The 22,833-nt window shown below is 41.2% G+C and overlaps 1 protein-coding gene across 4 annotated transcripts; it reads left to right on the top strand.

The window, feature by feature from the left end:
* The first annotated feature begins 7,199 nt into the window (after positions 1-7,199).
* ada2a (adenosine deaminase 2a) lies at positions 7,200-22,480 on the top strand. 4 transcript variants are annotated; one of them, XM_080737466.1, is made up of 11 exons: positions 7,200-7,300; positions 7,936-8,073; positions 9,019-9,233; positions 10,670-10,892; positions 11,576-11,789; positions 12,659-12,786; positions 17,443-17,533; positions 18,367-18,475; positions 19,344-19,501; positions 20,168-20,370; positions 21,543-22,480. In XM_080737466.1, the coding sequence occupies exons 2-11, from the start codon at positions 7,988-7,990 to the stop codon at positions 21,631-21,633; spliced, it is 1,518 nt and encodes a 505-aa protein (XP_080593592.1). In that variant the 5' UTR covers positions 7,200-7,300; positions 7,936-7,987; the 3' UTR covers positions 21,634-22,480. The 4 variants fall into 4 exon arrangements, with proteins under 4 accessions (XP_080593592.1, XP_080593593.1, XP_080593591.1 ...); XM_080737467.1 differs by having other exon boundaries at positions 7,294-7,300; positions 7,948-8,073; XM_080737465.1 differs by lacking the exon at positions 7,200-7,300 and having other exon boundaries at positions 7,671-8,073; positions 9,025-9,233.
* Positions 22,481-22,833: the final 353 nt, after the last annotated feature.

The raw sequence follows: 22,833 nt of genomic DNA, 5'->3' as shown, positions 1-22,833 counted from the left end.
AATATTGTTTTAAATGTGGTCAATTAATTTAACTCGCCTAAACTGCAGCAAATTACATCCTTCACATAATTCGACATTCTTTGACTGGGGAGGGAGTTGGGGAGATAGGTGGGTTATTGCTCTAATGATCGTTATAATAATGTCTTGACATTCAAAATATGTCTGAATATTTAATGGGGTGTCATTAAAATGTATGTTAATTGTTGACACAATGGCACACTGACTATCTAGAAAATAAAAACATGGCACTTAATTTCAAAAAGGTTGCAGACCCCTGATTTATACATTTAGGTTAGATGTCAGATAAAACAAGTTATGCCTTAGCCTCATTGACGTTCTGTATCTCCCAAAGCCCCGTAGTTCACAGCGTACCCTTGAGCCACCCAAGTACCATTACAGTTGAATTGAAGTTATCGAAGAATCATGGCCAATGTGAATGCTGGCCAGCTTGGAGAGACTGGAGACGGCAACTAATCGGACCCAGTGAGAATCCGCCCCTCAGACATGTGGAGTGTTGTCCAACTTGATGATCAAGTTGTCAGTGAGCCAGTAGATCAGTTTGGAGGATTGATGATTGAGGTTGATGATTGAGGATTGTTAAAACGGGTACAAATTATTGTGTATTATTATTTTATGCTTTAACTCACTTACTGCCAATTAAAAATGCCCTCGAGTGGCATTAGTGCCTGGCATAGACTTCCATGTAATTTGTAGTGCACAGATCATGCACACCCATGCACAGATCATGCACCATGTTTGTGCAGGCTGTTCACAGCTTTCAAACAAAAAAAAAAGATTGGAAATCCGTTCAGGCATTCTTGAGATAATAGCCATTATGTTTTACATGTTATGTAAACAAAGATGGCTGCCCTGTATAAAGATGGGGTTGTATGGGGGTGGAACATGCAAAATCGCGATTGAAATCATGTTTACTAGATTTAATGGGGTCCAAAAAGATTTAAAAAAAAATAATAATAATAATTTTTCTTTTTTTTTTTGTTTTTTTCTAAGTAAAAGTCGCCCAAAGTCGCTTGGCAGGGAAGCCCATAGTGAGAAAGTTGCTCTAAAAGTCGCCTGGCACTGTATGAGTTAACTATTGAAAAATAGCAGATATACAAGCTCACAGCGCGGCACCAAGTGCCACACTGCGTGCTTGTAGATCTGCTATTTTAGAAAAATCGTGAAAATCTGAATTTTGACCCGATTCTATAAGTGTCTTTGGAAGCTCAGTTAGTCTGTTCTTGAGAGACTACTACAGTATGTCAGTGGTTCTCAAACCTTTTCATGTGAAGGACCCCCAAAATGATATTTATTTGGCCACGGACCCCCATCTCAAAATATCTTGTTCCAGGGACCACCCAGAAGCAAAATTTTAGTTACAAACGTACGCTTTGAAAATACATTTTAAAAGATTTCCACACATTTTCACGACTTTTTCAAAAATAGCAGATCTACAAGCTCGCAGCGCGGCACTTGCCGCGCTGTGAGCTTGTATATCTGCTATTTTTCAGTGGTTAAAGCATTCACTAATTCTAGGCCTAAAACAGAACCATGTTGTTTGTTATGTTTTCAGGCTACGGAGCAGCTAGATACATCTGGACAAAGAAGAGCAGCATGGATCTTTAGCAGCCTCTAAACAGGACTGTGCTCTCTGAGCGTTGATCTGCACGCTGGCGTGGGAGAAAATGGAGCCCCTCTCGTTGGGTCTTTCATGATGACACACCAGGAAGCAGCACTCCCAACTGGAACCAACAGTGACTGGGCTAAAAAAGAAAGCCTCTGCTGTTTCTGACATGCCTGACGGAGACGATGGAGGCGATATTTATTCTAGAGTGTCTGTAGGGTGTTGTCTTATCCTGTTCCATGTAAACCTCTTGTTGATTTGCTCACACTAAATGAACTGTCCGTTATTTTCTGTACCACTGGAGTCGTTTCACCTCAGACCAGGCAGCTGGTCCTAAGAGCCCCTGGTCCTACAGGGCCAGACCCAGACAAGAACACTGGACAGCCTTCTGCTTACCAGCAGTCACAATCTGAATGAGCGGGATAACATTTTCTAGTCACTGAACACGGTGTTGTCTTGCGTATTGACTGCAGTCCTTGACGGACCTGAAACTGGTTCTCACTGTCGATCTACTGAAGGGACTACGGAGAATGAGGATTTTTTTTTTTTTTTTACTCGGGTGCAAAAAAACAAAAGGAGGTACTAAGGGACTCCCCCCTGACCCCATCAACTCACAGGCCCTTGTTGTTGCCTTGGAATTGTTGTTGAATGTATGTGTGAATGTGTAGGTAATGAGAACGGCACATTTTGCTAAGCGTGCTAGGACAAGACATCAGAACAAAAACGAAATAATGTCCTCATCAAAAGGCCCGGATACTATTTCTATTCTGTCTAAAACACAAACAAATACTGCTTTAGTTCCAGGGTGAACTTTTTGTATGCATTGTTCAAAGCTGCCTTCACTGTTTAAGAATTGTCTTTGACCAGCAAAGTCACTGGCAGAGACGGCCTATTTGTGTCCGACTCTGCTATGCACAAGGGATATTATTAGTCCGTACCTACTGGAATTTAGTGGCCTTTGTCTTAAGTTGGTTCTTGTATATATGCATATAGAAATATTAAATACAGCTCTTCACTGTAATCGCCAGATCTTTGAGCCCAAAATTCGGAGGGAGTCATCTTTACAGTCACGCCTCATTGACGTGTACACACATTGTAATAATAGGAAATATCAAATACCTATTTGTATACGACAGTCCGTCCCGCCACATTGTTAACGTTGCCAGTGGTCGACGATTAATCCCGCTGCTTATTTTTTGAATATCATTACTTAAATTACATCTTTTGTTTTAAATATCTCATTTTTGCATTCCTCGTTTATAGGGTTGTTCTACTGTAGTTTGTTAGGAAATATATTCTTTGAGAATATCATTAACAACCGCCCCTTTGGACCACATTCACACAACAGCCATTTTGCTCTCACGCAAGTGTGACGTGGGAGCAAAATGGCCGTTGCGTGAATATGGTCGTCAGTGGTTGTTTTCGAGCGCTTCCTCATCCCAATATTCAATATACTAAACATATCCTCAGGGTGTACAGTTTCTATATACGGGTATTTGATTAATTATTTGAAGGAGCGACACAACGAAAATAGGACTGGAGTCGAGGCATGTTAATTCACCTCAAGTTTATTGTGAAGAAAATGTTGACGTTTTAAGATGTCGGTCCTCTGACAATGTTTTGCCGAACTCGGACTGCCAACCAACCCTTTTACCACAGCGTTTTCTAGCTGTCAACGAGCAAAGGCTTGTCTCTGTGATTTGTGAATGCTTTTCCTTTTTTCGTCAAGGTTATTTCAATAGGGAATGGATGTCATTGTGTTAATCTTAATTCCTGTTTTGTTTATATTGCGGGGCTTTGTCCTGGACATGTAATTTTGGCTTTTGTTGTTGAACTGATGTATCGTCTCAAAACTGTATGGATAATGGATATTGGACGTTCTTCTCCATCGTATATCAATGTTGCACCTATGAGCCCCACAGTCTAGTGATGGCAGCAAACCAATCTACCTCATTTAGCCAGTCATTGGCAACCACTAAGTCCTGCCGTTTTTTACTCTCTGGCTCCGCCTGGCGCTTGTCTCCCATAATTTGACATTTTCAGCACCAGCTGATCCTCTCCAACTTTAGGAGACGTTTGGAATTTATAATTGGATGGCTTTCTGATCAATCTTTAACCGAATAAAACGAAAGTCAGTTTGCAGAACGATGCACTAACTCGGTGGTTCTCAACCTCTTCCGGATCAGGGCCCACTGGCAAATCTCAAAGCTTTCATGGCCCACCCATCTGAGATCTGACCACTTAAAAAGTAAAGTGGTCAAATTGGCGCTGTTAATTTTCATAGCATTATTTTAATGATCAATCAATCAATTATGTCAGGCATGGATCAGTGGAACTAACATTATATACTTTAAATTCCTATTTATCACAAATAACGTATTTCTTTTTGATCAAGGTTTCAAAGAAAAACACCATTACCCCATTTGTTTTGCATATATATATATTTCTATTATATTAATGCTATGCTATGAATTTGCCAATATGTGGGGCCCACTTGCAATATCATCACGGCCTGCCAGTTGGTCCTGCCCCACAGGTTGAGAACCACTGCACTAACTAACCTCAAATGAATGTGCTTTTCATCATGCGATGCTCTGACTCTTCCTCAGTGAGAGTGTTTTGTCTTTTCAAAGCAACAAGACCTTTAGAAGTGGAGCCGGTGTGTTTTGTGTTGGCGTTGTGCACTGACTGTTCCTGTGGTCATTGTGAATGTCTTCATCATGGGAGGATGGAGAATGGACATAATATTATCATGTCGGTCGGATGTCATCAGAAAGGGACTCTGTGTTTTTATGTTTGTGTTGGTGTTTTGTTTGTCTCTTCAGCTGTACAGATTGCATTCCTTCCAGCCCTCTTGAGTTTGTTGAAACTAGACAAGCTGTAGGCAGTATTCCCATGGTTGTACAGTTTATAGGGTGTGTATATTAGCCAGCATAGAAATTGTCAACAATATAATGCCCTCGCAAGGGAACATTTTAAGGAGGGACAGTGGAATAGGAAAGTTCTAGATGCTGTGAGACAATGTTATATAGATGTGTCACAATGCTTATACAAGGACGTGTTCTTTTTTTCCCCCCTCTCCCCCCTTCATTTTTCATTTAGCAGGCCTGATAGGTGGCCATCATGGAGGCATAGTGTGTGATAACTTGCGCTGTCCAGTGTATGAAGGATGGCATATTGTTTGTTAACGGTCTGTGAGCTTGCGATACTGTTTTGGAGGTTTTACAGATGTTTATTTCTGGTGTGTGAAGGCTCCATGCTGTCCGGACCGGAGGATCTGAAAGTCGGTATAGCATCTTTCACTTCGCTCTTTCACTCTGCTGTCATCATCATCATCATCTCTGCACTAGTGAAACCATCTAGATGTGATTAAATGTGAATCATATTTATTTGTTCTTTTTATGAATTTTTGTACATTTTCTTTTTGTTGACTTTTTTGTAATATTAATGTGATGTCTGTTGTTTCTCTTTGTTTTATTTTCTACTTTTAATTTTTTTTGTTAAAAGCAGTTGACTTTTACCTCAGTAGCTTGGCAACATTGCAGCATTGGAAAAAGACCCTGTATGTTTCATTTTTATGTGACAGTTTACAAGTTCTTATCTGACTGACATAGATTATTTTGGAAATGGACCGAAGTATTTTCTATACTGTACATTTCTTAGAAATAAATAACTTTTCCTGAACACGAGTCTCGTGGCGGGCAGCAGTTCTTTGTTTTCACCGAAGACGTTTGCAAAGAAGAAGGGCAGTCAGGGGCGTCGCACCAAATTCTGGGCCCTGGGTACAAGGATTCACTGTGGGCCCCCCATGAATGTTCTTCATAGGGGTGGGGATTTAACCCATTTAGACTGGGAACGCATTATTTTGTGCGTTAACTATTGAAAAATAGCAAATCTACAAGCTCAGCCTGGCACTGAGTGCCATGCTGTGAGCTTGTAGATTTTTGAAAAATTGTGAAAAGTCTGAATATTTCAAATCCTTCTAAGGTTTTTTGAAAAATCTGTTTCTACGTCAGTGGTGCTCAAACTTTTTCATGTCATGGACCCCCAAAATGATACCCTATCTCAAAAAATGTAGTTCCAGGGACCCCCTAGAAGCAAAATTTTAGTTACAAAAGTTCGCTTACAAAATACATATATTCAAAGAATTGCAAAAATGTTAGCAGATCTCAGTGCAGATCTCACAGTGCGGCACCGAGTGCTGCGTTGTGAGCTTGTAGATCTACTATTGTGAGCTTGTAGATCTGCTATTTTTTTTTTCAATTAAGGCCCCTCCACCTTGGGCCCTAGTAACTCAGTCCCACTTTTCCCCCCCTGTGTGACGCCCTTGAGGGCAGTGTCCCAGTTTAAAAGTACAGTTAACTGGTTCGTCTAGGTTGTACAGAATGCTGGACCCTTTTCACAGCAGTCGTTCTGACAGGCAGGCTAAACAACATCTATTATCCATAACAGATTCAACCATTCTGAATGACTGAATCTGATGAAATGCAAACAGAGAAAAGGTCTGTAAAATGATCAGTTATGACAGGGCCATTGAAAAAAATGGATCGCAGCTTTTAAACAAACATTGAGGGTTTTGTCATGTGCTTCTATCGGATCTTCTACCAGTGGTTCCCAAACCTTTTAGCTTCCAAAAAAGAAATCGGACGTTTATTGCCCGGGACCCAAACTAGTGAAAACAGCAGATCTACCAGCTCACAACGCATCGCAAGCTTGTATATCGGCTATTTTCATGATATGTTTTGGGGCTTTTATGCCTTTATTGATAGGACAGTAGACTGACAGGAAATGGGGAGAGAGATGGGCAAAGGTGGTCTGGATTGGGACTCGAACCAGCGACACGCTGTCAGGCTACTCTGAGCCTGTGGCAGGGGCGGGCTGGCCATCTGGCATACAGGGCATTTGCCCGGTGGGCTGGTAGGCTAGGGGGCTGGGGGGGCTGGTGTAAAAAATAAAATAAAAATAAAATAGCCAAAGTTCTGACACATTTTGGCACTAATCATATTCATACTCCACTTGTTGGTGGTGAGAACTGTATTCTAACTTATACAATTTATGGATTGTGTAGTTGTGTATTATCATTTGTTGTCTGTAAAAGGCTCATATTCATACTCCACTTGTTGGTGGTGAGAACTGTATGCTAACTTATACAATTTATGGATTGTGTAGTTGTGTATTATCATTTGTTGTCTGTAAAAGTTGTGGTATTAAACACTTGTGTATTTACATATGTGCCGCCCTCGACCGGTAGAGTATCCTCGCGTGCGCTGGTTGTGGGGGCTGGTCTGGCCAAGATGCCAGGGCTGAATTTTAGTCCCAGTCCGTCCCTGGCCTGTGGTATGCACCTGGACCGGTAGGCCAGCAGGCGCCCCCTTTCACTATACTTCTTAAACATTTGTTTATGGAATTCCTTTTTTTTTTTTTTTTTTTTTACAAAATGTAAAGGGACCCACAAAAAACGTGTCCACGACCCACAGATGGATCCCGACCCTGTGTCTGGGTCTCTGGGAACCACCCACCAGTGACGTAGAGCCACTAATCTAGCAGCAGGCAGCAGCCTGCCCCCAAAACAGGAAGAAAACACACGGCTGCTTTGTCTTGTTTTGTTTCTGGCTGACTGCTTGCTCTTTAATCAAAGCCGTTCTGCATTTCATCAGTTTTCACTGGAAACCAAAGGTAGGCCTATGTATAAATGGACGATCCCGACTTCGATTGTTGTGATTGTTGTTACTGTGACACTATATGACGATCCGCTACATTGTTTCGTATTGTCCGTGTTAAGAATAGATCAGTCAAGATTATTATAGGCTAATTATTATGGCGTTGTTACATTGTAGTGTAGTGTTGTTGTTTTTTTTTTTTGTAGCCTGGCAAAAATAGCTGCAAGTACAACCAGTCAGTCGATCGTTGGTGTGACAAAACGAGTAGTAGGGCAGCCTGCCCCGATCAACAGTTGAGTTTATGTCGCCTTTATTTTGTTTACAACATTGCATGATTGACGACAAGTTAACAGCTGACTGATTGTTAATCATACATCACTACAAGTTTATTTGATGTTGATTTTTTTTTCAACGTCTACATGAGTGTTATTGATATTGACACCAAACGTATTTATTTGATTAATTTGTTGAGAACCATCAACTCAACTCGCACTCTCCGCTGATAATCTGATTCATGTTATTTGTGCACCTGACACCTGTAGTTTAAATTGAGACTTTGTGGTCCGTAGTCAGTTTGTGAAACTTGAGAGTTCTTCTTTTTGTGAACTTGTGTCTTGTGATCTGTCTGTGTCCTGCTCCTGTTATGTTTAGTTTGCTCTTCAGTCTTCAGCTCACCACCAGTGGGACCAACAACAACGTGATCATGGTGCAGCTACAGCGACACCCCGTGGCCGTGCTGTGTATTCTACTGTGCTGTGTGACACTGGGCACCGCAATGCCTGACCCCAGGTTCTTCTAGTTTTTGCATTTATATTCATTCGTTTTTATTTGGTTTTCACTGTGTTTTCAATTTCAGTTTAGTTTTTATAGTGGGTTTGCTGGTTACGTTTGTTTTGTATTAGTTAAAAAGACTTAGTTTCTATTTTTTTAAGTGGTCTATTAGTAATATTGTGTTAAATAATTTCACAGTCAAAACTTATTATAAAATAGATAGTTTTCATAACCACCCGCAAAAAATAGGTTTATGTATGAATTATTAAGACTAAAACTAAGGATACGCTTTTGTTTGTTTTTTATGTAAACAATATAGTTTGAGTTATTTATTCATTTGTAAAATGCCCCATTTTCATTTTTATTTCAGTTAACTAAAATGTTTTTTCACATGGCCGAAATGTAGCCTATACAAAGCTGAAGTGATTAATAATGTAAAATGTGTTCAAAATATACAAAGTAACTAAGGTTTTCTAATAGCCTAATTGTAGTGGAGTAAAAGTACAACATTTGCCTCTGAGAAAAGTACTGAAAACTGGAAATACTGGAAATGCAATAAAGTAAAAATTCCTGAAAAGTGTACTTCAATAAATGTACTTTGTTACATTAGATTTGTACCACTTTAACCATTATTTTATGCTTTAAACTAAAAAAAAAAGAAATGTACAAGCAGATGTTGCTATTTTTGAAAAATCGTGAAAATTTGTGCAAATCTTTAAATATATATAGGCCCACTTGTAAATCTTTGCTTCTGGGGGGGGGGGGGGGGGGGGGGGGTCTAAATATTTTGAGATGGGACTCGGCAAATACATACAATTCTAGGGGTCCTTGACATTAAAAGGTTTGAGCACCAATGATCATCGAAACGTGTGTTTTTCAGAAAAAAACTTTAGGACTTTGTAGAAATGTTTATCTATTTTTCAGGCCTAAATGGGTCAGTAACTTTCCACCATTGCGTCCCAGCCACAGGGAGGCGCTCATGCAGCAGGAGGAGGCGATGCAGACAGGAGGACAGCTGGTGGTGACGGAGGCGGAGCGGCGGCTGGGAGACCGTCTGCAGAAGCTGAAGGAACAGGAGATGTCCAGAGAGGACTTCCCTCCCGCCATGCACTTCTTCAAGGCCAGACAGCTCATCAGGAACAGTCCCATCTACAGTCTACTGCGCAGCATGCCAAAGGGTAGCCTATAGCAGTGGTTCTCAACCTTTTTAGGCCATTACCACCAAAATAATCATATTTGAACGGGGACAAGAGTTGAGGCATTACATTTTGTGTAACACGGTTCTATTGTGAAAATAGCAGATCTACATGCTCACAACGCCTCGCAACAGATCAGCTATTTTCACAATTTCTGCCTCTAATATTTGACAATTTCACCAATGTTTAATTTGTCATTTTAGAGGTATTGAAAAGTCCTTAAATTGTCACTTTAGAGATGTGCAGATACCCTCTATACACTTAAACTTTATGCTGTTTGTTTGTTTACTGTTAAGTGAGAAAACAATGTTGCACATTAAGTTAATCATCTGGGGACCCCCCCCAAAATAATTTGGGGACCCCCCCAGGGGTCACGACCCCCAGGTTGAGAACCACTGGCTTATACTGCACCCACTGTAGACTGGTTCCTTTAGGGTCAAGGACCACCCCCTGCTTAGATATCATTGCTCTCGGCAGAAGCCTCTTATCACTATTATTGTATAGCGTATACGTATAAAACGTATGTTTTTATTTTATTCCCAAAAAATGTATTCCCTACTTCATCGTGTCATACAAAAGTAGCAAAAATTGCTGATCAGATCACATCAAAATTGCAGATCTACTAGTTTTTTGCTTCAATTTATCTTGAATCCTGAAAAGTAATAGTTTTGGACAAAATGGTTTCCACCCGACAGCCACAATATGATTATTAATTGTATTGTTTTACCTCAAAATGTAACTCTTGAGGGTGAACCAAATGGAACGGGTCCATTTGATTCCATTTGTACACTCAGAGTTACAGACTCGTAACTCCTAAGGGCAGCTGGGGGACCCTGGACCCCACTTTGAGAACCACTGGTGTAGGGCTGCAACTATTGATTATCTTCTCAGTGATTATTCTATAGAATAATTGGAAAGCACATTTTTATGTATCATTGCTGTTGGGCAGAAACCTCTTATCTCCATAAATGAACTTTTTGTGATTCTTCGTAAATTAATGCCTAGCCCTGCATGGTCATACTACAGTGTCACACAAAAGTATCAACAATAGAAGATCTGCAAGCTTCCAACGCAGAGCAATGCGACGTGTTTTGAGCTTGTCGATCTGCTACTTTTTATATTTTTGAATTTGAGTTCTGAAAAGTAACAGTTTTGGACAGAGACGACAAAAAAATCCATCGTCAACAAATAATGTTTTGCGTATAATGACAAAGGATCGATTACTAATATATTATTTATTATTAAATGATTAGTTATTCATTATAAGCGATTAAATCGACTAGTTTGATTAACTGTTGCAGCCCTATTCTGAATTTCTGAACGACCAGAGGGCGCCTGGGGGTGCACTCCAGCGCTCTCCGAGTGCATTTCTGAATGCACCCTATAATATTGAATCATTTTCACTTTTTGGTGTTCAGGGGCAGCGCTGCATGTCCACGACTTCTCCATGGTGGAGGTGGAGTGGCTGGTGAAGAACGTGACCTACAGACCTCACTGTTACATGTGCTTCGCCGCGGCTGACCGGTCCCTCCGCTTCGTCTTCTCCTCCGGCCAGCCCCAGCCGCTGCCGCTCTGCTCTCCCTGGAGTCTGCTGGAGCGCCTCAGGGCCAAGTTGGGGAACGCCACCGACCTGGACGACAGGTAGCATGTTCTCTACTGGCGAGTGGAGATGTTGGTAGCGCTGTTGCCTCATAGCTAGAAGGTCCTAGGTTCGATTCCCACTGCGGAGCGATGGGGGCGTGTTCTCTCCTCTGCGTCATCAGCGCCCACACCCTAGGTGGGGTTGGCGAAAGGGCCTTTCTGTGTGGAGTTTGCATGTTCTCCCCGTGTCTCCTAGGGTAGATACCCTCAAAACACATGCAGTAATCCTGGTCTCTGTACTGCTTCCCCCTGGCCAGCCGGGGCGCCTTGATGGAGGGGGAAAGGAACTGGTTGGAATGACGTGTTCCTTCCACGCGATACGTCCAACCAGGGAAGCTCCCCCTGTCAGGTGATAAGAAGCCGCCTGCACTGAAGGAAGCATGAACTCAGTTCGGGGCCCTCCTCAGGTTGGCAGAGGGAGAGCAGCTTAGGCAATTGGCACTGGGTGAAAAATGGGTTACAAAATCGTGGGATAAAAAAAAAAAAACATGTTCTCTACTGATGGATGTAGTCGGGGTGCCAGGGGGTGTCGTTTGGGGCATCAGGGGATGGCAGTTGCACATTTAACCTTAAATGAAGTTATTTTGTGCATATTGTCCCCAACTCATAGACCGAGACGATATGAAAATGTTAACTATTGTCTCACGATGACAATTGGCTTCTTTTCCTCTGTGTGCCTGTAGCATCGTGGCCAACCTCACTCTGTTCACGGAGGAGGACCCGGACGTGGCGTATCCCAGCCAGGACGTGGTGTGGAAGAGGTTCGAACAGACCTTCATGGCAGCCTGGGGTCTGGTCACACACGCTCCAGTCTTCAGGGACTACTACCACCAAGGCCTTATGAGGCTCTACGCCGACAACATCATGTACCTGGAGTTAAGGGCTCTACTCCCGGAGGTGAATGGAACATGGCTAGAGATAGCCTTAGGACTTGAAAGGTCTTAAATGCAAAGTTCAAATGTCTTAAAAAATGCTACAGGCAGGTCAAATATTGTTATTGACAAGACACCGTTTTGCCCAAACATCGCAGAATGACAGGATACAGGCAAACCAAACACAAACATTGCTGAAAGTAAATTCACATACTTCATATAGGCTAAGCACTGTCCAATCAAATGTGTAGGAGAAGTGGCACACACTAGGCATTCACGAATTGTGATTTTTAGTATTCGAATTATTCGTCCTCAAAGTATTCGAATAGTTGAATATTCGACAGGACTGGCGAAACTGGCAAATATTAAGTAAGCAAGAGGCGGACTTGCGAGGCGTTGTGAGCATGTAGATCTGCTATTTTCACAATATTTATCTGCGGAACCGAGTCACATTAAATGTAATACCTACAATTCCAAGTGCTTGTCAGGGTGGGGGTCCCCAGTTCAAATATGTTTATTCTGGGGGTCACGGCCTGAAAAGGTTTGAGAAGCCCTGGTATAGAGCATTAACAAATTCATCCACCAGGGGCATTGACAACTCATTCTTATGACTTCCTATCTAGCCAAGCTTTATAAACTATATATTTTTTAAAGAGAAAACAATAAAAATAAGCGAATATTCGACTCCGGTGAACAACGTCGAATAGTGACTTTGATATTCGAATATTTGGTGAATGCCCTAGCACACACACACACACACACACACACACACACACACACACACACACACACACACACACACACACACACACACACACATACTAATCATATGTTCAATGGAAATTGTCAGAGTTTTCGTATTTCTTCTAATGACATGCTATCTGTGTTCCATAGACATATGAGCTGGATGGAAGCACACATGGCAGAGCGTGGGGCATGAAGACCTACCAGGATGTTACCAGACAGTTTACAGAGCAACACCCAGACTTCTATGGGGCAAGGATCATCTTCACTGTGCACAGGTGACCTGCTTTTACACACAGTATCCAAACTCCCCATCACCATTATCAGGGGTGTCGCACCAAATTCTGGGCCCTGGGTACAAGGATTCACTGCGGGCCCCCCATGAATGTTCTTCATTATTTTGTAAAAATAGCAGATATGCAAGCTCACAGCGCGGCACCGAGTGCCGCGCTGCGAGCTTGTAGATCTGCTATTTTTGAAAAATCATAAATATAAATATTTCAAATCCCTCCAAGGTTTTTTTGGACATGTTTCTATGTCAGTGGTCAGTGTTGGGAAAGTTCACTTTAAAAACGAACTAGTTCAAGTTCAAGTTCAGAACTTCTAAAAGGAACTAGAAATACTGTTCCTTCGAAACAGTGTGGGCTCGATTCCAACCCAACAAATAGGATACTTTAAGGTACTGTAAGGTACAGTACCTTACAGTATTGTACTGTACCTTACTATACTGTACTGCACCTTACTGTACTGTACTGTACTGTAACTTACTGTACTTTACTGTACTCTACTGTACTGTATTCTACTGTAACTTACTGTACTTTACTGTACTCTACTGTACCTTACTGTACTGTACTCTACTGTACCTTACTGTACTGTACTGTACTATACTATACTGTACTCTACTGTACCGTACTGTACTGTACTCTACTGTACCTTACTATACTGTACTTTACTGTACTCTACTGTACTTTACTGTACTCCACTGTACCTTACTGTACTTTATTCTACTTTACTGTACTTTATTGTACTTTACTGTACTCTACTGTACCTTACTGTACTGTATTGTACTTTACTGTACCTTACTGTACTGTACTCTACTGTACCTTTCTGTACTGTACCTTTCTGTACCTTACTGTACTTTACTGTACTCTACTGAACCTTACTGTACTTTTACTGTACTCTACTGAACCTTACTGTACTGTACATATTCTATGTGTTCTAGATCTACATTTTTGATTCTGTGTTTGGGAACCAGCAACTGTCAAATGGACTCCAACTGTAGTGGAGTATATTGAGTGCATATACTGTAGGCTAACAATCCCAGATCACATCTGTCCTCCACTATGTCTATAACCAAGGCGTTCTTCTATGTGGCCACTCCAGACTGAGGAGTGGAGCATGGCTTTTATTGTGTTTGTGGATCTGACTTGGAAATGCATTGGTTTTGATATCTCCCTGACAACCAACAACAACCACTAATATGGCTGACTGTCCCTGCGGGCTCTAGGATATATGGCTATGGGATTTACATCCCATCGCCCGGACTTGATTCTTGATCACAGCTGTGTAATCAGTAGAGTGGAGAGGGACATTTATTTATAGTTTTAACTATAACTATAGTTTTATACATCACACAGCTTAGACATTTGGATCAAATCAGAGAGCAGACCTGTGTGAACGCAATGATATAGATAGCATATCTGAAGTGTGAACACTGCAGCCACAGCGCCTTAACATAAACATGGGTCTATTATCCTTCTCTCCACTCACTAAACCCATAGATGCCTTAATGGTCCACGTCACATTGATATAAACCAGTATGCGCACGCCGGTCGGCACCAAATGAACCCCACCGTTCATAGGATGCAATGGATGGCACTCGTGTTTAAAAATGCATTCCATCAAACTTTCAGATGCCGTTTTTCTCCCAGTGTGGAGGAAGAATGCTTAAGATTTTTACTGTAAATTCTCACTCTTGAAATATATAATCCTTAGTTTCTGTTGATTGTAAACAATAATAGCGATTCAAAACAGTTGTCCTTCAAACCCCACCTCCATTCACCGTCATCAGAACAGAGGGAGCGCTCCTCTTGATCACCCACCCGATCCACTGGATCACCAGAGCGTCTACTGCTCGCCCAGCTGCAGTCCATGAAGCCTAATTATGATGCGTCCTGCGACGGTGTCGCGCGCAGAGCCGCAGACCTCCAAGCTCAGAAGGGTTGCATTGGTGACGCGATGTGAGTTTGTATATCAGCTACTCTTGACGCGGAATACCGTTCCGCAATGAAGTATATATGTCTCGATAAGGGCGCACCCATGGGAGCACCTCACTAGCACACAAGAGGAGGTTGAATAACCAGTGCTCCCCAAAACAACAGGTTTGGGGATCTGTTGGGAATTGATTACATGATACAGTCAGCTGTGCATTCAGTCTCAATGTTTGTAAACAAATAATTGGTCTATAGGAAATGCATTGGGTGCTTAAAGTTAAACATTTTTATTTTTTTATATTTATACTACAAAACATTTCAAAACCAAAAGTACAAGCACACGTGTCCTCAGTAAGCTGAACACATAAAAATTTGAATGGTGTTGAAAGGTGTAAGCGTTTAAGAGATGAAGCGCGCCAAAATATTGAGGAGATACTGACTGACTGACTGACTGATAGATAAATAATGAAGATAACATACGTGTGCTCGCCTTCCAGGCGAGCCCACAACTAGTTCATTTCTAGTTCATGATTCTATATTTTGAACTAAAGTTCATGGTTCCCCAAAATGAACTAACTTAGTTCTTTTTCGTTCTTTTTTTAACCATAATTCTTCAAAAAATATATATATATATATATATTTATGTATTTCTTTTATTTATGTTTTTTTTTTTTTACCTTACCATTTATTGTGTAGCAATCTATAGAATAGGCCTAAGGCTATGTCTAAAACACTGGCCTACACACGACGTCTTGAAGAAATATGAATTAAATAAAGTAAGACATGAACACAATAATATTAGGCTTGCCATTCAGGTTGACAAATAAAGTTGCCCCTTTGAGAAGTACAGTTTACAGTTTAGGCATTTAGCAGACGCTTTTAATCCAAAGCGACTTACAATAAGCAGGTAACATCACAATAATAAACAAGATAATATGTCAGTACATCATCAACAATATAACAAATGCAAATGGATATCTATCTAGAAAAAACACAATATAATCAAAGTTCTGAAAAAACCTAAAAAACAAAAACAAATGCTAACTAGCTTCATGTATTCATTGATTCTTTTTCTGTAGTGCTAAGGGTTTAGGTGGAGTCTGAAAAGGTGAGTCTTCAGTCCACGGCGAAAGCTAGCTAGAAGTGGAACTTACAAGTCATTTAAAATAAGGTGGAGAGAATCTACTGAGTAGGCCCTACCTGCACTACTACAGTGGTTCTCAACCTTTTCAGGATGCAACCCCCAAAATAATCATATGAACTGGGGACCCCCCACCCTGACAAGCACTTGGAATTATAGGAGTTGGCATTACATTAGTTTGACTGTTTGATTGTGAAAATAGCCGATCTACATGCTTGTGAACATGTGCTTTAGAAATGTGCAGATGCCACACCTATACTGTATGTTGATCTGTTTATTGTTGAGTGAGAAAACAATGTTAACATTAAGCTTAACAACTGGGGAGTCAGGGACCCCCCAAAAAATAAAATTGGGGATCCCCCTAGGGGTCCCAACCCACAGGTTGAGAACCACTGCACTATAACACGGAATTATTTGACATCTTGGTTACAGATTTAACAGTTGACACAGTGCACAAGACAGAGAAAACAAACGTTTGTAACAGCTGCTATTAATGTTGAGCTGTTAATTGCCTGTGGTCAAATCTGTGTCAAATGCGCATTTTCAATGAGGCGATCGAGTCGATCGTTATGCCTGGTAGTGTTACCGTGCGTGCAGTCTGTCATCTGATCCAAGAAAGTTGGAGCACCCAGCACCCTAACAACATCGCGGATTTCAGGAACAGAGGTAGAAGTAGGCTAGACTATATTATAAGATGTACTGTATGATGATCAGTTATTATTCCAGTGAGTGATCTAAATCCTGTTTTAACAGCTTCACTTAGAGACGGCAGATCACTTTCCCCCTCTCTCCCTCACTGCTCAGAGTGCAGACTGAACTGAAGTGTTGTGTGTAGAAAGGGGAGGGGGGATCGGGAGCTTAGGGGCAGCGCTATACTAGTCCGTAAGACAGTGTTCCACCGAGAGAATACACTTCAGCTCAGTGAATGGGCACACAGTGCGTGCTATTGGAGCATGTGAATGAAAAGAGAGAGGAGAGGACAGACGCATGAACGGCCGACGAACGCCGACGAACGTCATTCACGGGCGTCAGAATGACCGCGTTCGACAATATCGTTCATCAAGCGAAAACAATTACGTTCAGTTCACGTTCGCCCAAAATATGAACGTGTTCATGAACGATCGTTCTTTGAACGCGTTCGGGTACAACACTGGTGCTCAAACATTTTCATGTGAAGGACCCCCAAAATGATATGTATTTGGCCACATCTCAACATATTTAGTCACAGAAGCAACATTTGAGTTATAAATGTTTAAAAAATACATATATAATATATTAAAAGATTTGCACACATTTTCACGACTTTTCAAACATAGCAGATCTACAAGCAGATATAAATTATAATAAACCTTGGCTGTTTGAAAATAGCTGATCTACAAGCTTGTAGATCGGGCTATTTAAAAAAAAAAAAAAAAATTTTACTTTTGGTAATTTAAGTACATTTTGATGCCAAAACTTTCATACTTTTACTCAAGTACATTTTGAATTCTGGACTTTTACATTGCAATATTGGTACTTTTAGTCAAGTAAAACATTTGAGTACTTTTTTCCACCACTGATGGTGGGTGTGTGCATTTCAGGGGTCTAAACGCCACCATGGTGACCACTGCTGTAGAGGAAGCCATGCAGCTGCAGAGGGACTTCCCAGAAACCATGGCTGGATTTGACTTGGTATGTGACACTACGCTAGCAGTAGCAATGGTAGAAAAATGCTGTACTGTAAGTACTGTAGCAGGACAAATACAAATGTAGAAAGAAATGCAGAAGTAGCAGCAAAAAAACGACAACCCAAATATCTCCATTTCTGATTGTGCCGTTTGATTACCTGTTGAGATCAGATGTCATTTTAGATACCGGTATATAGACATACTGTATCGTTTACTTGTCCACAAACTCTAAGATTGTTATTTATAGTAAATGGTAAATGGTGCATTTATATAGCGCCTTTATCCAAGGCGCTTTAAATAGATTGTGCATTACATTCACCCATTCATACACACAGATGGAGAGGAAACCAAGCAGAGGAAACAACCAAGCAAGGCACCAACCTGCTCACCGGGAGCAACTAGGGGTTCAGTGTCTTGCTCAAGGACTCTTCGACACTAACTCTGGGGATTGAACTGAGAACCCTCTGGGAACCCTCCGGGTTCTAATGATGGTTTCTCTACCCCTGAGCCACTGCCAGGGTAGATAGCATAGATGCTAAGTGTTATGTTTAGCTGGTATCTTAGTTACTTTGTGGCACTAAATAGTTCTCTTTGCACACTGTTTACTTGACCTCTTATTACTCTGTGGTTTGTTTACTGGGGGTCGCTGTGGATATTAAGAGTGTCTGCTACTGTAGCTAAATCATCATCATTCACAACAGTAGCGGAACTGATGAAAAAGCATTTGCTGCAAAAATGGCTGATGTTTTCATTTATTTATTTATTCTTGTGTGTGCGTGCGTGCGTGCGTGCGTGTGCGCGCGTGCGTGTGTCTACTCTGTACGCTGTACTCTGTAGGTGGGTCGTGAGGACAGTGGTAGATCCCTCTGGTATTTCAGGGAGGCGTTGTCTCTTCCAGGAGAAAGAGGAGTCACTCTTCCATACTTCTTCCATGCTGGAGAGACCGGTGAGCAGTGTTGGTATTGCTGATTTAATATGTGGTGGGGATGCAATTTTAATGATGCCACACACGTCGTGAGCTTGTAGATGGGCTTTTTTTTTTTATAGCCTAAGTATAAAACGGGATTAAAGTGGTTAACCACTTAAACCACAGGATCCATATTCTGAGGGAAAACTTTCAGCACGTCACGCATTGAGAGCTTGTAGATCGGCTATTTTCAGCACAGATACTTAAAGTGGAGAGAAAACGAAAAACCCACTAGATTAGAGTCCTGAGGGACTCCACTCAACCATAATGGGCTTTAATCCATTTACGCAGATCTGTGCCACTTTAACCATTATTTTATGCTTTATCTATTAAAAAATAGCAGATAAAGCTTGTAGATCTGCTATTTTTGTAAAAATCGTGAACATTTGTCTTTGAATATTTTTGACCCGATTATAAATGTCTTCTAATTCCTTCTTCTAAATCAGTGGTTCTCAATCTTTTTCATGTCAAGGACCCCTAAAATTACATTGGCCGTGGACCCCCATCTCAAAATATGTTGTTCCAGGGACCCCCCAGAAGCAAATATTTGAGCAACAAATGTTTGCTTTTAAAAAGATATATTGAAAGACTTGCAAAAAAAATCACGCTTTTTCTTTCTCCAAAAATAGATCTACAAGCGGTGCCGCGCTGTGAGCTTGTAGATCTGCTATTTTTCAATAGCTATTGCATTAAATAATTCTAGGACTAAATGGGTCATGTGGTTAAACTGATCGTGATTGCTATGTTAACATATTTAGCTGGGGAGACCCTGAAACCCAGTGGGGGTGAACCACTGTGATAACATACATCAGACGACATTCATTCCAGTTGTTCTTCCACATGTTAGATCTGGAGGGCACCGCGGTGGACCAGAACATACTGGATGCACTGCTGTTCAACACCTCCCGCATCGGCCACGGCTTTGCTCTGATTCGCCACCCGGTTGCCAGGCAGATATCCAGGAAGAGAGGCGTGGCTGTAGAGGTGTGCCCAATCTCCAACCAGGTAGGTTCGCGTTCAGCCGTTTATTTACTCATTGACTGCGATTTTGACCCCCCTTCTTTTGCGACAAACTGCCGGCGTTTTGTTTACCTTTAACTTGGGCGCTTGCGTGCACATCGTGCACGACGGTTCACGGATCGCATTCGCGCTACAATCCTGCCGTCATAAGCAACAAAAAACAACAGCCCTCCATTATCCATAGTGACAGTAGATGCATGCCTTGTGTAAGTTGTTTTATTACAGCATATTGAAAGCTCGTCATACTCGTCATAGGCACAACGGACAAACTTATATAACTCGTCATACTTGTCATAGGCAGTAAATGAGTTAAAAGCATGATACTGAACTAAGGTTCAGTATCATATCACTATGGGTAACCTTAACACATTAAACGCCCACGTGGTGCCCACGCGCCAATCTCTTTGATGTTTACGTGTGCCCGCGGGTTGCCATGGGCACCAGCAAATTAAACGTTGAATAATTCTGGGCACCCGATGTGTTAATTGTTGAAACACCCTTGGCTAAATTGTACTTTTTTTTTAAACTTTTGACAGATACAGTATGTACAAATAAATGGTCATGTATGCATTTTTGTTAATAAAGTCAAATCTAAGAGGTGGAGATCATCATTCCTGCATCTTCAGAATGTCCTTTGTGATCCTTCCCCAGGTGTTGAAGCTGGTTGCAGATCTGAGGAACCACCCTGCAGCTGTGTTGATCTCAGAGGGTCACCCGGTGGTCATCAGCTCTGACGACCCAGCCCAGCTGGGCTCCTCCGGCCTCTCCGACGACTTCTACCAAGCGTTTGTGGGCTTCGGAGGCATGAGGTCCCACATCGGCACCCTCAAACAACTGGCAATGAACTCTATCAGGTGAGGCTGTGTGCGTGTGCGTGCATGCTAGGGCATTCATATAGTGATTTTTAGTATTCAAATTATTCGACCTCAAAGTACTCGAATAGTTGAATATTCGACAGGACTGGCCAAACTGTCAAATATTAAGTAAGCAAGAGGCAAACATTGTGAAAATAGCCACACACAGCCGCTCACAACGCCTTGCGTTGCGAGGCGTTGTGAGCATGTAGATCTGCTAATTTCACAATATTTATCTGTGGAACCGAGTCACATTAAATGTAATACCTACAATTCCAAGTGCTTGTCAGGGTGGGGGTCCCCAGTTCAAATATGTCTATTTTGGGGGTCACTGCCTAAAAAGGTTTGAGAAGCCCTGGTATAGAGCATTAACAAATTCATCCACCAGGGGCATTGACAACTCATTCTTATGACTTACTATCTACTATCTAGCCAAGCTTTATAAACTATATATTTTTTAAAGAGAAAACAATGAAAACATTTTAATAAGCGAATATTCGACTTTGGTGAACAACATCGAATAGTGACTTTGATATTCAAATATTTGAATATTTGTTTCACCAACCGGCTCACGATGTAGAAGGGAGGCGAAGAGAGAAATCTTCCATCAAGCCCGTCTCTGCAGACAGCATGCAGCGGGTCGCGCGTAAATAAAAACTTGAAACACATCTTTGGTATTAAAGCACTATAACTCTGTGTGATTGTATCATCCGTATTCTGTAAATAAATACCGTATTCTACCAAAGCCAAAGTGCAGTAACTACGTAAATACTGATAAAAGGATTTAAATAAGAGAGATGGCTGTTTTATGGTTGTAAAAATATTTGTAGTTGGGCTTAAACTAGGAAAAGCTTGCCTGATGTATACTTAGTTTTATGCCTGTGTTGTGCACTGAAAATAGCAGATCTACCAGCTCACATGTTGGAAGTTTTTAGATTGTCTGTTTTCGGTGCAAGCCACTTGCGCCCAAATAAATATAACTCTGTCTTTAGGGTTAAAAGAAAAATAAATTGTAATAATGCCATTCATATAAGTACCATCCTAAAAATCTTATTTAATCACAAGCACTTTGAGATTTGTTTCAAATGTATAGTGCATTATAAATCAAATTTATGATGATGATCATTATTATAACTGAGTGCTTGACATGTCCCCTTCTGTGTTTCATTCAGGTACAGTTCCTTATCCCAGGAACAGCAACAGAAAGCCTTGGCGTTGTGGCAAAGAAGATGGGACAAGTTTGTCTCTGAGAACTCCCTTTAGAGATGTGATTGTCAAACGTTTTAATTTCAAGAACACCCGGGTTTGATATGCATTAGGCCTCGGAACCACCATGTTGATGATACAATGTCTTTGTGTCACTGTAATGGGAGTACACTCTTGGAGTTACAGACGCTTACGGTTCCTAAATTATCCATCATTTAGCTAGGGAGCACCTGGAACCCGGGTCTCAAGGACCCCCTGGGGGTCCCTGGACACCATGTGGAGAACCACTGCTATACTGTAGAGTAAGTATTAGGGTTGGTTTGGACAGACAAACTGTATTATGCCCTCATGTTAATAATGAGAAAGAAAGGACGTTTTGTATTGCGGCATACAGTTTACTGCACCCAGTGAAGCCAGATTCAGGGGAGCTCAATTTGTCTTTAGTGTAATTGTAAGGGGGTGTCATGTAATAAGGCACTGCTTTCTAATCTAGGTCCCCTTGAACTGCAGGCTCATCATTACACTGCACAACACTTGAAATGATCAGGATTCGATATTTTCAATCACAAGAATGTCGATGAATTTTGATTTGCACTTTAATTCAGCCTTAACAGTAATGGTGCTAAAAACAGCATTGTTACTGAGTGCAGAGCGTACTTGTAGCATACTTGTGTGAATGACATGGTTATTATGGATAGCTTACTGAGTTTTTAAAAGGTTTGTTTTGTTTTTAGTTCTTGGCTTTGTATGTTTTATTATAAAAGGGTTCATACTTGACCATTGATCATGTTGGTACATTTTACAATGTGAAATGATATTGTTTAAACTGACAATCCAGTATATTGAAAGGCAAGGGTAATGAAACCTTGGATGGTTTTGTAGTTTGTTTTCCAGGTAGGTAAAAGGAGAAAAAAAACTCTCGTAGCAGCCTGTATAAGACTGACCACCATATAGTATTCTGTGAGCAACACAGCTGCAGCTAATCGAATTAATAATGGGTGTTTGATTTAGATCAAGATAGCCAATCCCATGCCTCAGTCATCACTAGTACGTACTTAGAAAAAACACCATTTCAATGCCAAAATGGTCTTAGTAAGATATATGACAATATTGACTTGAGTGACCGTGGGGAAAACAAACTCGGCCTTTAGGCCAGGGTATCGTGCCCCTTCAATTGTCTCTGAATGGGGCTATAGGTAAAGACATGATCAACATTTTTACTACCTGTATGAGTGAGTGACAAATAACCTTGTTTAT

The sequence above is a fragment of the Nannobrachium achirus genome, assembly GCF_963921795.1.
Source record: "Nannobrachium achirus genome assembly, chromosome: 11".
Lineage (NCBI taxonomy): Eukaryota > Metazoa > Chordata > Actinopteri > Myctophiformes > Myctophidae > Nannobrachium > Nannobrachium achirus.
The sequence above is the reverse complement of the archived record's forward strand: the minus strand, read 5'-3'. Positions and strand labels throughout refer to the sequence as shown.